Source organism: Mirounga angustirostris, unplaced genomic scaffold, assembly GCF_029215605.1.
Source record: "Mirounga angustirostris isolate CCGP_5_RB_7025 unplaced genomic scaffold, mMirAng1.0.hap1 SCAF_13, whole genome shotgun sequence".
Lineage (NCBI taxonomy): Eukaryota > Metazoa > Chordata > Mammalia > Carnivora > Phocidae > Mirounga > Mirounga angustirostris.
In genome coordinates this window covers 6,532,680-6,549,109 of record NW_026991721.1, presented here as the reverse complement: position 1 = coordinate 6,549,109, position 16,430 = coordinate 6,532,680, and the positions used below count along the sequence as shown (strand labels likewise).

Genomic DNA, 16,430 nt, shown 5'->3' with positions numbered 1-16,430 from the left:
AGGTTGCTGGCTTAAAGGGTTTATGGTTCAGAGACATGCAACCCCTAGACCGAGTCCAGGCGCCCCCTGGAGCGCATGCGCAGTGACACTGCCAGCTTAAAGACCACCACCCCACACCACACCGGCCGCAACTGCGCAGTTGGGCTCCGATCCCGGCCTTCCCATGAACCTTTGGGGCGGGCTCCGAGGCGAACGACGGAAGCAGCCACTCTTGGTTTCCGGCAACACGACAGCGGCTGCCGGGCGACCCGGAAGTGTTCCCATTTTGCGTCGTCGGGGCTCGGCGGCGGCCGGGCTCGGGGCGGACGTACCGCCATGGGGTCTTCAAAGAAGCACCGCGGAGAGAAGGAGGCGGCCGGGACGACGGCGGCGGCCAGCACTGGAGGCGCCACCGAGCAGCCGCCGCGGCACCGGGAGCACAAAAAACACAAGCACCGGAGCGGCGGCGGCGGCAGCAGCGGCGGCGAACGTCGGAAGCGGAGCCGGGAGCGTGGGGGCGAGCGCGGGGGCGGGCGGCGCGGGGCCGAAGCCGAGGCCCGCAGCGGCGCGCACGGGCGGGAGCGCAGCCAGACAGAGCCCTCTGAGCGGCGCGTGAAGCGGGAAAAGCGCGATGACTGCTACGAGGCCGGTGAGGGGCGGGGCCTGTGGGGGGGGCGGGGCGGGCCGGGGTGGGGGCCCGGGAGCGGGCGGGCTGGCCTGGGTGTGCAGCCCGAGCACGCCGGGGCCCAGGCACCTCGAGGCTGAGTTCATCAGCCCTTCTTAAAGAGGCTTTATACGGTTATTTGGGATTAAAGATTGCCTTCGTCTGCTAAGCTCCGCGGGGGCAGAGATTTTGTTTTCTCAAAATTGGCACATCACAGGCCTTCAATAAATGTTGAGTGAATGAATGAAGTTGTGTTAGCGAGTGCAGAACCAAGAAGAAAGCTGGTATTGGGCAAATGGTGTAGGGTTCATAGCAGAGATATGAACCGGGTCCGAGCACAGAGGACCCTACAGAAATTTGAATTTTGTCTTGAGGGTTGTAAGGAGCCATGGATTTGAGCTGAGGAATGAGTTGATTGTATTTTGCAAAGATCACTGTATTGAGAACTGGCTCAAGAGTAGTCAACACTGGAAGTCAGGTGAGGGCCGGTAGTGGCCGCACTGAGGCAGAGCAGTAGGATGGAGGGACCTGAACAGACTGAAGAACTGTTTTGAAGGAGGAATTAAGAGAGCTTAGCACTTGGATGAGTGTGGGAAGAAGGAAATGAGGATGACTCCCTGAATTGTGGTTTGAGCCACTGGATGGGTGGTTGTATTGTGTACTGAAATTGAGGACTTTGGGAGAGAAGCAGACTTCTGAGGGGAGAGAGTTCAGTTTTGGAGAGCGTTGCGTTTGATGTGCAGGGTTTGGGCTGGGTAGAGCAGTTTGGAAGTCATGAGTATTTAGGTGGCAAATGAAGTCCACTGAGAGAGAGTGAGGAGTGGACAGTAGAACCTAAGAAATGCCAACGTTTTAGTAATAGGTGGAGCAAGATGCTACAAAAATGCCTGGTGGTACAGTATCCAGAAAGGCAGGAAAATCTGTCGAATCTTGTATCATGGGGTCTGTGGGAACAGAGATATAGAAGGAGTAATCAACGGTGTCACGCGCCACAGAAAGTGAAGGAAATTCGAGCTGAAAAGAATCCACTGGATTTAGAAATTAAGGAGGCTGGTGACCTTGGAGAGAGCCTGGAGAGGTTGGGATCCAGGGTGCAGGTGAGATATAGGGGAGGAGGTACGTTGTGGGGTGGGGAGGCAGGAAGGATGAGCAGGGGTGGCAGCTGGGTGGGGGGGCTCCATCTGATGGTGTCCAGCTTCTGTCTGTGGGGTTCCGCGAAGTTATTTGCTGATTGTGAGGTGGGTAGCAGAGGTCTGAAATGCTTTATCTCAGTGTTCTTAACATCCATCACAAATCAGGGACCAATAAATACATTTCTTGACCGGATGAACCGCACAGAGGACATAGTCATGTTGCTAACACGGTCCCTGGCCTGTGGGGAGAAACAGACTCGGAAGTGAGTGGTGGGGCTGTGGAGTTCAGGGGAGAGCAGTTCATTCGGATCAATCATTGAAAGGGAGTTCAAGAAGGAGGTGGCATTTGGTCTCTGCATTTGAATAGGATCTTGTCGATCAGAGTTAGGCCAAGGAGGGCAGTGCAGGCTGAAAACAGAGTATACAGAAGTGGAGCAGAGGCAAAGGTGAAGGATGAAGCAAGGTTGGACCTTTTGGGTCAGGAAAGGAAGGTTATATAGAGAGTCGGGGTGTCAAGAGATTAGGATGAGGTAGAAGGAGCTCCTGGCGTGAAGGAAGGCTGCTGGTTTTGGGTGTCTCCGTAAGGCCCAGCTGCTGGTGAGGGGGTCCCTGCCGCTAGAGCTAGAGATGTGGCTTGTTGGCCCTTTGTTCAGCTCCTGAGCCATGCTTCTTGTTCCAGCGGCCAGCTCTAAAACTAGCTCAGGAGATGCCTCGTCACTCAGCATCGAGGAGACCAAGTAAGTTCCGTCTCCCTTGTGTTTCTACTTTTCTTTTCTGAGACAGAGAGCTTCTGGGACAGCTTCTTGGGGGGCCTTTCACCCACTTAACATTCTAATTGGAACTGGAGCATAACCATTTGAGTTATAGGAGAGGACGCTAAAACCCAAGAGGAAAGATGGCCTTTTGCTGGTTAGGGGCAGGCCAGGCCTAGCGCCCATGTTCCCTGATTTGGAGGCTGGTGTCTGTCCTAGTGTCCTAGGCTGCCTGGGTCAGTCCCTGCTTTGGGAACCCTTAGGACCTCTCAATTCCATCCTGTTTTCAGCCCCTGTCTGTCCAGAAATGTCTTTGATGTTCCTGTTTCGTCGACAGCTCCTAACATTTGTATCTCGTCTTCAGTAAACTCCGGGCAAAGTTGGGGCTGAAACCCTTGGAGGTCAATGCCGTCAAGAAGGGTGAGTGTAGGGCTGAGGGAGGGCATTTGGGTGGAGGCGAAAGACCATCTGAAGGGGTCTTTGAGGAGGGTTGGATTATGGCTCAGGTTCCACATCATTTAGTGGCCCTGTGTGTGTGTGTGTGTATGTACTTGTTGATAAGCACAAGGCCTTTCCTTACGGTCGTGATGGGGGGCTGGGAAGAGGCTTATTCTTGACGTTCAGATGCCTAGCACTGTGTGCTTGCTTCAGCTGGGAGGCCACGTTAGCCTCCCAGGCTAAGACATGTGCACAGGTACTGCAGACTGATCTAGGCTATGCAGGTGGTGGGTTTGTTTGTTTCTTAAAGCGTGATTGGGGGCGGCGGGGCGTTGGGGGGGCTTGTAAAGTGTGGAGGGTCCTATCATGCTGTGTGGGGGGACGTGGAAGTGTGGGGCTGAAGTGGGAGGAGGACGGTGAAAGATCAGCCCCCGCCCCTCTCCTGGCCCCTTCTGGCCCCATGAGCTGGAAGGGGGCAGGGTGAGTGGCTCCCTCCTCTCCCCACCAGCCATGGGCAGGCATAGCCTCACGTCTGGGCCCCCCTTCCAGAGGCGGGCACCAAGGAGGAGCCCGTGGCAGCCGATGTCATCAACCCTATGGCCTTGAGACAGCGAGAGGAGCTACGGGAGAAGCTGGCAGCCGCCAAAGAAAAGCGCCTCCTGAACCAAAAGCTGGGGTGAGGGGGTCCCTGCCAGGGTGGGCAAGGGAAGGACCTGAGGAGGCTGCCAAGGAGCTCTTGAGTCGGGTGCGGGGAGCAGGAGTGGGGCTCCCCAGAAGACCACTTTCTTCTCTCTTCAGAAAGATAAAGACACTGGGGGAGGATGACCCCTGGTTGGATGACACTGCAGCCTGGATCGAGAGGAGTCGGCAGCTTCAGAAGGAGAAGGACTTGGCAGAGAAGAGGGTGAGTGCCTGGGCAGCTGGGGGTGCTCGCTCCGTGCCTCTGGTAACCTGACTGGCTGGTGAGGCCAGACACTTGTCCTTTGGAGGTTACTGGGCTCAGAGAGGTCAGAGGTCCGTGGTCAGTGGTGTCTGCTCTGGATTCTTAGCAGCTGCTCCATAAGGCCTATTTTTTTTTTTTTTTTTTTTGCACTCCCACCTGGTCCCCACGTGTCTTCCAGTGATGCTGAATGGCCTGAGGTCATAGGTCACTCCCTTCTCATCCCATAGGCCAAACTGCTGGAGGAGATGGACCAAGAGTTTGGGGTCAGCACTCTGGTGGAGGAGGAGTTTGGGCAGAGGCGGCAGGTGAGCAGCTGGGCTGGAGGCAGGGGGTGGGGAGCACTGCTGTCCTTGGTGCTGGGATCCCAGGGCTGGGTGGGTCAGGGCTCCTGACTTGGCTGGACGTTCCCCCTCCCCTCTAGGACCTGTACAGTGCCCGGGACCTACAGGGCCTCACTGTGGAACATGCTATTGATTCCTTCCGAGAAGGGGAGACCCTGATCCTCACCCTCAAGGACAAAGGTGGGTTAAGCTCCAGTGCTCGGGTAGGGGCGCGGAGGCACTGCTGCGTCGAGGCCAAGTGTGACGGGCCGCCGCTCCTGCCCTGTCCGCAGGTGTGCTGCAGGAGGAGGAGGATGTGCTGGTGAACGTGAACCTCGTAGATAAAGAGCGGGCAGAGAAGAACGTGGAGCTCCGGAAGAAGAAGCCTGACTACCTGCCCTACGCGGAGGATGAGAGCCTGGATGACTTGGCACAGGCAGGCTGGGCAGCGAGATGGGGGCTCTGTGGCTTTTCAGGAGCCAGGCTGGGTCCCAACCAGTACCTCTTGTCTTGCAGCAAAAACCCCGCTCTATCCTGTCCAAGTATGATGAGGAGCTCGAGGGCGAGCGGCCACACTCGTTCCGCTTGGAGCAGGGTGGCACCGCTGATGGCCTGCGGGAGCGGGAGCTGGAGGAGATCCGGGCCAAGTTGCGGCTGCAGGCCCAGTCCCTGAGCACAGCGGGGCCCCGGCTTGCCTCCGAGTACCTCACGCCCGAGGAGATGGTGAGCTCCTCGCCTGCACCCGCACCTTGTAATTGGGGTGGGATTCCTCCCTCTCCTCTGGGGTCATGTGCTGCCCGGGGCGGCTGTGGAGGAAGAGCGAGTGTGAGGGGCTTGGCCGTCGTGGTCAGCGGTGTATGGCAGCCCTGGGGAGGTGCTGCGGGAAGACGGTGAGCGTAGACAGAACAGGGACTGCCGGGACAGATGGTTCTGAGCTCGTGTTTGAGCTCGGCGACGTAGTCAGCTTATGCCTTGGGCGAGTCATTTAACTGAGCCTGAGGCACCCCGTTTGAAATGGGAGTGGCAGGAACCATCTCTTGAGGGCCGGTGCAAGGATTTGTGACAATGTGGCTAAGTGGTAATTTTATGGCTGTGTGTGGATTTTATATTTGGGATGATTGTGAACACAGAGGTAGACATCTGGCTCAGTAGATTCTTGGCTGCGTGATTAAGAGCAGGACTCTGGAGCCTGAAGAATAAGGTTCACAATCCTGGCTCTCCCATTTAGGAGCTGGGTGACCTTAGGTAAGGAATTTAGCCTCTTTGTGCCTTGGTTTTCCTCATCTCACAGGTGAGATGAGATCGCACCTACCTCATACATTGTGTGTGTGTGAGTATGTGTGTGAAGTGCTTAGGCCAGTGACTGGCATGGAGGAATGCTAAAGAAGTATTTGTTTTTGGGGTGCCTGGGGCCTCAGTCAGTTAAGCGTCTGCCTCGATTTCGGCTCAGGTCTTGATCTCAAGGTTGTGGGATGGAGCCCTGCGTGGGGCTCCATGCTGGGTGTGGAGTCTGCTTAAGATTCTCTCCCTCTTCCTCTCCCACACACCTCGGTCCCTCCCTCCCTCCCTCCCCCACCCCTTTAGTAAAAAAAATTTTTAAGTGTTCATTCTTGTGGGCTCGTGGCTGTCCACCTTCCCCATTTCATGTCTCATCTCTCTTCTCTCTCCCTCAGGTGACCTTTAAAAAGACCAAACGGAGGGTGAAGAAGATCCGCAAGAAAGAGAAGGAGGTGGTAGTCCGGGCTGATGACTTGCTGCCTCTTGGAGACCAGACTCAAGACGGGGACTTCGGTTCCAGGTGGGCTTGGAAACAGGGTTGCGGTGTGGGGGCTGGACTGGCCTAGGGGCCCGCACTCACTGGAGAGGCCTCTTTCCACAGACTGCGGGGCCGGGGTCGGCGCCGAGTGCCTGAGGCAGACGAGGAGGCCCCGGAGGAGGAGGAGGAGGAGAAGGAGCAGGCACCTCAGCCCCCGCAGTCAGATGACACGCGCGTGGAGAACATGGACATCAGCGATGAGGGTGAGGGGCCCAGCCGGCTGAGGGTGGGTGGCAAGGACAGGGCCAAGCGCCCTGGGGCAGGAGTAAGCGCCCCGGGGGCAAGGAGATGATCCAAGCAGGGGTCTCCTGTGTTTCCTCCAGAGGAGGGTGGAGCATCACAGGCCGGGTCTCCAGAGGTGCTGGAGGAGGACGAGGCGGAGCTGGAGCTGCAGAAGCAGCTGGAAAAGGGGCGCCGCCTGCGGCAGCTCCAACAACTCCAACAGCTGCGAGACAGCGGTGAGAAGGTGAGGGGGTCCCAGAGGCTGGGTGCAGGGCGGGCGCGTGCTGGCATCCCCAGCGCCAGGGCCTTCAGGGACAGGCGCGTCTGGGGTGATCTGTCCTCATGAGCATGGCACCTACATTCCAGTTCCGGTCATCTTTTTTGTTTAATTTGTTGTTGGTAGATTTCTTTTAAGTTCGAGCAGTGCGTTTGCTCTAAGATATTTTAGGGGTGGAGCCTTCCCTGTCTTCCCTTCTGTGGCTGGGTGTTGCATGCTTGCTGTCCCAGGGGCGGGGGAGTCACTGGGGAGCAGGACAGCAGGGTCCCTGTGCTCGCGCAGCGGCCTCTCCGGCGGCCGCCGGGGGGCGGGGCAGCGGTGAGCGGGCGCGCACATGCGCACATGCACACACCGCACTTCCGGCAGCGCCCGGAGCTGGGCGACCGTCCGCGGAAGGGCGGAGCGGATGGCTGGGGGGCCGGCGCTCTGCATCCGTTGTTCAGGGGGCGCCTTGCAGGGGGCGGCATTTGACGGAGACTTAAATAACACCAAGGAGCCGACCTCGCCGAGATTCGAGATTCGGGGTGGAGGTGGGCGGGCAGACCGGGCGCTGGGGGGGCGGAGACGGCCGGTGTCCTGTGTCCTGGACGAGTGGCCTAGAACACGTGAGGGCCTGGTGGTGTGAGCTGAGCAGAGGCCGCTGGGGCCTTGCGGCCGCGAGCATTGCTGAGTCTCAGTGGGCGCAGGCCTGGGCCGGGCCCTGCCTGCCTGCTCTGTGTGTCCGCTCACTTCATGCTCGCGGCTGCACCCTGTGAGGAGGGGTCCGTTCTCTTCATTTTGTAGATGAGGAAGCTGAGGCACAGAGGCCTTGGCCAAGTCGGCCAGGGTGACGGGCCGGACGTGACAGAGCTGGGGTTTGAACAGCCCGACTCCACCGTCCCCACTTCTCCCTGCAGTCCTCCCACCTCGGGGGGCGGGGGGGAGAGAGAGAGGCGGGAGCAGGGAGCCCTGCACAGCGCGCAGCCCCGTGGTTGGGGGGGGCGGGGGCTCCTGCAGAGGCGCCCGGGAGGCAGCCCCTGAGGCAGAGTGCAGCGGCCAGTGCGGCGGAGTCACAAGCCCAGACGGGCTTTCAAGGAGGGGGGAGGGCGTCTTCGAGCTCCTGAGAGGCAGGTCGGATTTGGCACGGTGGAGTCCACAAGACTCAGGCGATGAGGAAGCCAGGGCAGCAACTTGGGACGGTCCCTGGGAACGGGCGCCGGCCGATTGCGCGGCTGTTGGAGGCGTCGGGGCCGCGGTCTCGGCTGCTCTGCCTTCGCAGCATCTGCGGCCCGGGGTCACTGGGCGAGCGGGCATGGCTGGGATCCAGTAAAGCTGGGCTCGCCGGAGCCGGTGCTGGGCCATCCGTGGGCCGCCGCTGCCGTCAAGAGGGTCAGAGACATGGGGCGGTAGCCGAGAGCACAGAAGCCTGGCCTCGTGGAGCTTTTGTTCTACTGGGGGGATGTGAAAGACAAGCATCCTGCGGGAGAACCACTGGGAGCAGAAACAGGAAGAGGCGACGTAGTGGAGTGATCAGGAGTGAAGGAGCGCTCCCCTTTTATCTCTGTCGGTCAGGGTGGGCCTCCTAGAGGAGGTGACATTCGAGAGCCAGATGAAGTGAGCCTCAGTGACATCTAAGGGCACAGTTCCGAGATGAGGGCGCACCTGGCCCCCAAGGCCCTGAGGCAGGAGCCAGCCAGGCTTGTTCAGGAGGTTGGCTGAGGCCTGTGTGGTTGCAGTGGCAGGAGCGGCGGGGAGAGGGACGGGGAAGGAGATGGTCCCAGGCCACGTCAGGCAGACGCTTGCTGTTGCGGTAGATTTAGCCGAGAGTTCTGGCTCGGAGGAAGAACAGTGGAAGGCTGTTGTCGTCCAGTTGAGGTGATGCTCGACTGTGATGACAGCCACGGAGACGAGGAGATGGCCATATTCGGAAGGCATTTTGAGGGTAGAATCAACAGTGTTTGTCAGTGGATTGCGGGCGAGATTGCGAGTGGGTACGAGAAGTTAAGGATGAGGGGAGCCTGGGTGGCTCAGTCGTTAAGTGTCTGCCTTTGGCTCAGGTCATGATCCCAGGGTCCTGGGATCGAGCCCCACGTCGGGCTCCCTGCTCAGCAGGAGGCCTGCTTCTCCCTCTCCCGCTCCCCCTGCTTGTGTTCCCTCTCTCTCTCCCCCTGCTTGTGTTCCCTCTCTCGCTCTGTCTCTCTCTGTCAAATAAGTAAATAAAATCTAAAAAAAAAAAAAAAAAGTTAAGGATGACTCCCGAGAATTCTGACTTGAACAGCTGCCCGTTTGCTGAGTTTAGGAATAGGTAGGGCCGTTCCTGGGATGGGAAGAGCCGGGGGAGGAACACATTGGGGGGAGATAACAAAGCATTCAGTTTTGGTTAAGTTTAAGGTACTCTTTTATTAGTGGTGATTCATACTGAACAGGCAGTTGGACACACGAATTTGAACTTTCAGGGAGAGGCTGAGACTGCAGTTCTAAATACGGAAGTCAGTGCACGTGTAGACAGGAGTTAAAGCCGTAGGATTGGCTGGAGTCACCAGGACAGTGAGTGTGGGTAAGAGAGAGGAGCTGGAGAAGGAGAGTGCGTGAGGATGGCAAAGAGGACAGGGTGTCGTCCTGGGAGTCCTGTGACTGGAGGCTCTTGCGAGGAAGGAAGGAAACATCTGTGACACTGCCACGGAGAATTCGGGTCTCGGGGATGAGCATCGACCTTTGGATGGGGCAGCATGGCGGTCACTGATGCTCTTGTCTAAAGTGGCCTCCGTGGGGTGGTGGGGAATGAGGGCCAGACCACGCAGGCTTTAGCAGGGTTGCTGGGTACAGGATTACCAGATGAGAGCCGGTTGTGTTTCCGTACGCCAGCAAAAGATAGCGTTTGTGAAAGCAGTATTGATAGGGAAGTAACATGGATAAGCGATAGAAAGCAAAGTGGATGAGAGGTAAGCTGGACTGCGGCAAAATAAAAAGGAGCACGCGATGTGCAAGATCTTTGTGGGGAAAATCACGTCTATCTTTGAAAGACAGTAAAGAAGTCATAAGTAGACTCTTGTGTTAGGTAGCTCGGGCCTCCATGACAATGCCACGGACTGAGTGGCTTAAGCAACAGAAATTTATTTCTCAATATCCTGGAGTCTGGAAGTTCAAGATCAAAGTGTTGGTAGGTGTGGTTTCTTCTGAGGCTTGTAGGTGGCCGTCTTCTTGCTGTGTTCTCTCGTGGCCTGGGTGCCTGCATCCTTCGAGTCCCTTTCTCTTATGAGGACACTGGATTAGGGCCCTGCCCTTATGACCTCCTTTGACCTTAATCATCTTCTTAAAGGCCCCGTCTCCAAATACAGTCACACTGGGGGCAGGGTTTCAACATAGAAATTTTGGGAGGACACAGTTCAGTCCACAACAACCGTGTTCGTGGATAGGACTCAGTAGCGTAAAGATGTTCATCTCCTCAAATTAACTTGTAGATTAAATGCAATTCCAGGAAAAATCCCAAAGGGATTTTTGTGGAACTTGGGAAGCCACTTCTTAAATTTACTTGGAAGATCAAAGGGCCAATAAAAGCCAAGATGCTTTCAATAATAAAGTGGTGAGCTTTGCTCTGACAGATCTCATTTTATTCATTGTGGTAATTGAGGTGGTGAAATAGCGGCCTAAGGACAGACTGACAGGGCCGAGACCTAGTAGAAGGCCCGGGAACAGACTCCTGAGGGGGGACGGTGGCTGTCCCAGTGGGAAAGGGCGCTCACTTCAGCAAGTGCTGTCTGGACAGTCATTTACCTATTTGGGCTTGTACCTCACACAAGATTGACTTACAGATAGATTAAGAACTTAAAAGTCAAAAGTTAACATTCCAGAACAGACTTAAGGAAAAGATATTTGTGACTTTGTAGCAGAGAAAGGTTTTTTCCTTCCATAAGTTGCATTGAAATACACAGAACATAAAATTTACCATCTTCACCGTTTTTAAATAAATGTCCAGTTCTCCTGAACTGTTAAATCCACTCACGGTGTTGTTCAGCCTTCCCCACCAGCCACCCCCAGAGCTCTTCTCATCTCGAAAAGCTGAAACTGTCCCTGTTAAACACTGACTCCCCTCCCCCCGCCCCTGGCCGCCACTGTTCTACTTTCTGTCCCTATGATTTTGACTACTCTAGGGACCGCCTATAAGGGCAATCACAGCGGGGTTTTGTTTGTGACTGGATTATTTCAAGAGAAAGATTTTTTTAAGATGTAAATGTAAAGCATAAATCATGAAGGAGAAAACTAATAATTTAATTACTTAGAAATTAAGAACTTCAGTTTTTTTAAAAAGACACCATAAGGAGATGTTTGCCCACGTGTATATAGCCATCAGTGGGTTAGTGCCAAGAATATCCAAATGACAAAAATTGGCAAAATAGGAAAATAGGCAAAAGACCTCAGTGGGCACTTCACAGAAGTGGAAGGGTAAATGGTCAATAAAATACCCAATGAGGGGGCGCCTGGGTGGCTCAGTTGGTTAAGCGACTGCCTTCGGCTCAGGTCATGATCCTGGAGTCCCGGGATCGAGTCCCGCATCGGGCTCCCTGCTCGGCGGGGAGTCTGCTTCTCCCTCTCCCGCTCCCCCCTTTTGTGCTCTTTGTCTCTCTCACTCTCTCTCTCAAATAAAGAAATAAAATCTTAAAAAAACCCAAAAACCCAATGAAGGGGGGCGGTTCCTGGGTGGCTCAGTCGGTTGAATGTCCGACTCTTGATTTCGGCTCAGGTCATGATTTCAGTGTCATGAGATTGAGCCCCGTGTCAGGCTCTGAGCTGGGTGTGGAGACTGCTTGAGATCCTCTCTCCCTCTGCCCTACACTCCCCCGCCCCCCCCGGTTCATGGGGGCTCTCTCTCTCTCTTAAAACAAAACAAAACACCCAGTGAGGCCCAACTTCATGAATGGTTAAGGAAAGACAAGCTGAAACAGTGACGGACCAGGTCATACCCACATCATTTGGCAAAAGTGTCAAAGTCTGACAATATCAAGTGTCAGGATTCAGAGCAGCCAGAATTCTTGCACACATTTCACAGGCATGTAGGGGACTCTGATGAGATTGGGAAGGCGCTGACTAATTCACGTAAAGGCAAGTGTGTGCGCCCTTCGGCCCAGCATCCCCACTCCTGCATGTGTACCCCAGACACACACTTGCCCGGGTGCTCCGGGAGATGAGCATCTCATTGCTTGTGTTTGTAGTATTTGTGATAACAGAGAAGGCCCATCCGTGGTGTGCAGGGGAACTAGATTAAGATACGTTCATGTCATGGTTCTGTAGTGAAAAACTAAGAAGTACAGCCACTCAGGTCAGAATGAATTTTAGTTACTTTTTATTTTTATTTTTTTAAAGATTTTATTTGTTTGACGGAGAGAGACACAGCGAGAGAGGGAACACAACCAGGGGGAGTGGGAGAGGGAGAAGCAGGCCTCCTGTGGAGCAGGGAGCCCGACACGGGGCTCGATCCCAGGACCCTGGGATCCTGACCTGAGCTGAAGGCAGACGCTTAACAACTGAGCTATCCAGGCTCCCCAAGATGAGTTTTAAAATATAGAGCAAATCGTAGGGGAATCAGTTTCAGATTGTGTAATGTTTTAAAAATGCACAACAAAATAATACCCTGTTGGTGGATAGGTCCTTACATGGAAAAACTAAAGAAAAGCCTGTGAATCATGACCACAAATAAGGCAAGGAGGCACTGGGGCTTGAAAAAGTATTAATAGTGTTTCTTAGACTGGGTGATGGGTGCCTGGGTGTGTGTGTGTGGTTGTTCCTGTTTTTAAAAAACACACGTGTGTTGAACCCTTTTATGTTTATGGTGCGTTCACTAAAAACATAAACATAGTGTAATAACATGGAAGGAAGGGGCGTTGGGTGGATATGGTGGCTGGAAACTTCCCTGAGGAGCTTGCTGTCAGAGGAAAGCAGTGAGACTGTGGGGTGGAAGGAGCGGAGATCCTAGGCAATCCTGCATGCTTATGGGAATGATGCAGGAGGGGGACAGCGGGGACAGTCAGTGGTGTCAGGAGCGGAGAGGTGAGGGGCCTTGGAGCCATGCCGGGCAGGAGGGTGGTCCGAGGGAGGAGCAAGGCGGAAGGTGTCGGTGGGGGGTGGGTTCTGGAAGCATGTGGGAGTTGCACAGGGCATCTTCCTGTCCTGTGGCCTCAGGGAAGGGTTCTGGAAGAAGCGGTTTTTATGTTGAGTCCTGAAACAGGAGTTTGGGGGTGAAGGGAGGGTGGCAGTGGAGTGGCAAGAGGCCCCAGTGCGCTCCAGGCCCAGACGAAGACGTGAGGCTGCAGGGCGTCGGAGAAGGGCCGTGTAGAATTTGGATATGAATTTAAAGGGCAGAAGGAAGCCGATGATGGCTTAGGAGCAGAGGAATGTGGTGGGTGTCGGTGCAGAGTGGAGAGCGGACTGGGAGACAGGGAGGAGGCAGAGACCCGTCAGAGGCCTTCTGCGCACAGTTGGAGGGCTTGTCTTTCTGCCACTGGGGAGGATTTGGGGTTTCTGGGTCTCAACGGCACCTCCCCAGAAACTTCTGGGTTTGCCCACAGCTGCTCCCTCCCCCAGGTGGTGGAGATTGTGAAGAAGCTGGAGTCTCGCCAGCGGGGCTGGGAGGAGGATGAGGACCCAGAGCGGAAGGGGGCCATCGTGTTCAATGCCACGTCGGAGTTCTGCCGCACCTTGGGCGAGATCCCCACCTACGGGTTGGCCGGCAACCGGGAGGAGCAGGAGGAGCTCATGGTGGGTCCTCGGGCAGCCTACCTTTCCCCTCCCCTCCCCTCCCTCCTCTTCGCTGCTCCCCTCTGCTCCTGGTTTGGGTCCCCCCTGCCAGTCAGGTCCTGGTCAGGTTCTTCGTAACTGGTAACAAGCCTTGGTGCTCCAGCGGGTTAGGCTGGCCGGGGCGCTGGGGCTCCCTGGGCTCACCCCAGTCTCTGACCCCAGGACTTTGAGCGAGACGAGGAGCGCTCAGCCAACGGCGGCTCGGAGTCGGACGGGGAGGAGAACATCGGCTGGAGCACAGTCAACCTGGACGAGGAGAAGCAGCAGCAGGATGTGAGGGCGCAGGAGCGAGGGGGGCGCCGGGGGGGTGGAAGAGCAGGAGAGCACGGCTGGGTCGGGGGAGGCCGCCCCCCGGGCTCCCGCCCCGGCTCTGCCCCTTCCTTGCGAGGGGCCCGTGGCCTCAGAGCCCCGTGTCCTGCTGTGTGACGGGGCCGGCAGAGCTCAGTGTGGTGCGAGGAGTCGCCCAGCGCCCGGTCCTGGGAAGGACCCCAGGTGTGCGTGCTGGGGGCGAGTCGGGGTGAGGAGTGTGGCCCACTGACCACCTTTTTCCCTGTGTGCTGCCCCCCAGTTCTCTGCCTCGTCCACCACCATCCTGGACGAGGAGCCCATCGTGAACAGAGGGCTGGCAGCTGCCCTGCTGCTGTGTCAGAACAAAGGTGAGGGACCGGGAGCCTCGGCGGGGCGGGGAGCCGGCTCGGCTTCCTTGCTCCCCCCGCTGCCTCCACCGCTCCCCCAGGGCCCGAGCGCTGCTCCTCTGCACCCAGTCCTGGGGCGGTCATAGCAGCACCTGGCCTTTCTGCTCCGCGTCACCCCATTTTTTGAGGGCTTTGCGCCTCCCCCCCCAAAGCCCCGCTCACCCTGCAAGTGGCTGGTGGGGGGAATCGGGCAGTTGAGGCGGTCAGGCCGTGGTGCGGAGAGAGTCTGGCCTGAGGCCCCCGCTGAGGGCAGCCGCCTGGAGTCCGACCGCTGCCTGTCCCCAGGGCTGCTGGAGACCACCGTGCAGAAGGTGGCCCGGGTGAAGGCGCCCAACAAGTCCCTGCCGTCAGCCGTGTACTGCATCGAGGACAAGATGTGAGTGCAGGGGGGCGGGCAGAGGGCCACGGGCTGGGGAGGGGGGCACTGCCGGGAGCCGCGGGGGCCGCGCGGGCAGCGGCCGGCCCTGAGGGCCCCCCCTTTCGGCCCAGGGCCATCGATGACAAGTACAGCCGGCGGGAGGAGTACCGCGGCTTCACCCAGGACTTCAAGGAGAAGGACGGCTACAAACCCGACGTGAAGATCGAGTACGTGGATGAGACGGGCCGGAAACTCACACCCAAGGAGGTGAGCGGGGCTGGGGGTGACTGAGTCACGAGAGGCGGGGCCCCCACCCTTCCCAGATGAGGCAGGGCTGCGCCGAGCGCCGGCTGGGGGGTCGGCGAGCTGTCGGTACCTCGGCGCCCCAGTTTCCGTTTCCAGTCACAGGCCTGGTTCCTTTGCCCACCTGCCCCCCTGTGGCTTGACCTGCCCCGCGGGCCGCCTTTCTGTGGGTGGCATCCAGGCAGGGGGCTGACTCGTGCTCGCTGCCCGCAAGCACCGGGGTCCCCCTGGCGCCGTCCCCACCTGGGTGCGCTGCCCCCGAGCCCCAGCCTCCTGGCTGCCTTAGCCTCCGTGCGCTGGTGCCACTCGGGATCCCGAGTGCCCCCACTGCAGCACATCCAGCCCCGGAACCCGTCGCCGCGACTCTGGGGAGCCCCCGGAGGGTGCCAGGGTTGCAGCCCTTCTCCTAGCCCCCTCCCACCACCCCTTAGCCCAGCACGGGGTCGGCTGAGTCCCCACCCTTCCCTGCCCCCCGGGCACGGGTGCCTCTAACACCAGTCCCGCCCGTGTCCCAGGCTTTCCGGCAGCTGTCCCACCGCTTCCATGGGAAAGGCTCGGGCAAGATGAAGACAGAGCGGCGGATGAAGAAGCTGGACGAGGAGGCGGTAGGTGGCCCATGGAGACGAGGGGCGGCTTCCGCACCTGCTGGTGCTGGCGTGGCTGGTGGCCTGGGGCCCGCCCCTGCCCTGTGCTGACTGGCCCTCCTCTGCAGCTCCTGAAGAAGATGAGCTCCAGCGACACCCCCCTGGGCACGGTGGCTTTGCTCCAGGAGAAGCAGAAGGCCCAGAAGACGCCGTATATCGTGCTCAGCGGCAGCGGCAAGAGCATGAACGCGTGAGTGGGGAGGCGCGGGGGGCAGGGACAAGGGACAAGGGACGGGGGACGGCACGGGGCCTGTCGGGGTGGGAAGGCCCCTGCCGGTTTCCAGCCTCATGCCCCTCTTCTCTCTGCAGGAACACCATCACCAAGTGAAGCCGATCTCCCTCTGATCCCCTCCCCAACTTTAATGTTAAATAAAATTCCCTCCTTATTTTTTCCTCCTTCGTCATGGTGCAGATTCCAGGGTTAGACCTGGGAGGAGGGGCAGGCGATGCTGGGAGGAGCATCCACACACTGCCCTCCGGCGGGCCCTGGTTGCTGTGTGACCTCAAGCAAGTCACCGAACCTCTCTGAGCCTTAATTCTGCCATCCGTACAGTCAAAACATGTCTGTTTCATAGAATGTCCCGTGAAGATTAAATGAGTTCGTTCGTTCACTCATTCATCCGCCTGGAATTTAGAGGCGAGCCAGACTCCTCAGAGGTGGCTTCGAGTCTGACATATGCTCAGTGTGACCCGGCCATCCGATGACACACATAACTGAAAGAGATGAGGGAGAGAACCGTCCAGAGTCTCTAGGACAGTCCTCCACCCCCGCCCTGGGCCCGGGCCGGCCAAAGAAGCCAGTTGGTTTATTTTCTCAGCCCGCCCCCGCACCCCCCCCCCACTCCTGGCTTCATTGCTGGGGTCCTGGGCGGTTGTCAGAGGTCGCGCCTTATTCTCTGCACGGCTGGCTTTCAGGTGAGAGGTGGAAGTGTTTTTAGCGCCTCGGTCACCCTGGTCTCTCCCAGCCTCTGTTGCTACACAAATCACTGCCCTGGGGCCCAGGACTACGTGGGGGTGCCACCCCGCGCTCCTGTACCCTTGGTCTGCGTGGAGACTTGGCCCGCGTGCCGTTCCCCAGGGAGGTGGGCCCCGGAGGACGCTGGGACGTGCCGAAG

The 16,430-nt window shown here is 57.7% G+C and overlaps 1 protein-coding gene across 1 annotated transcript; it reads left to right on the top strand.

Moving 5' to 3' along the window:
- The first annotated feature begins 14 nt into the window (after positions 1-14).
- On the top strand, positions 15-15,708 carry SART1 (spliceosome associated factor 1, recruiter of U4/U6.U5 tri-snRNP). Its single transcript, XM_045893241.3, has 20 exons — positions 15-628; positions 2,456-2,513; positions 2,893-2,948; positions 3,516-3,642; positions 3,765-3,870; positions 4,137-4,214; positions 4,331-4,430; positions 4,523-4,665; positions 4,746-4,952; positions 5,903-6,027; positions 6,109-6,248; positions 6,369-6,511; positions 13,103-13,276; positions 13,478-13,588; positions 13,884-13,971; positions 14,296-14,386; positions 14,500-14,635; positions 15,187-15,276; positions 15,384-15,505; positions 15,625-15,708. The coding sequence occupies exons 1-20, from the start codon at positions 76-78 to the stop codon at positions 15,641-15,643; spliced, it is 2,667 nt and encodes an 888-aa protein (XP_045749197.2). The 5' UTR covers positions 15-75; the 3' UTR covers positions 15,644-15,708.
- Positions 15,709-16,430: the final 722 nt, after the last annotated feature.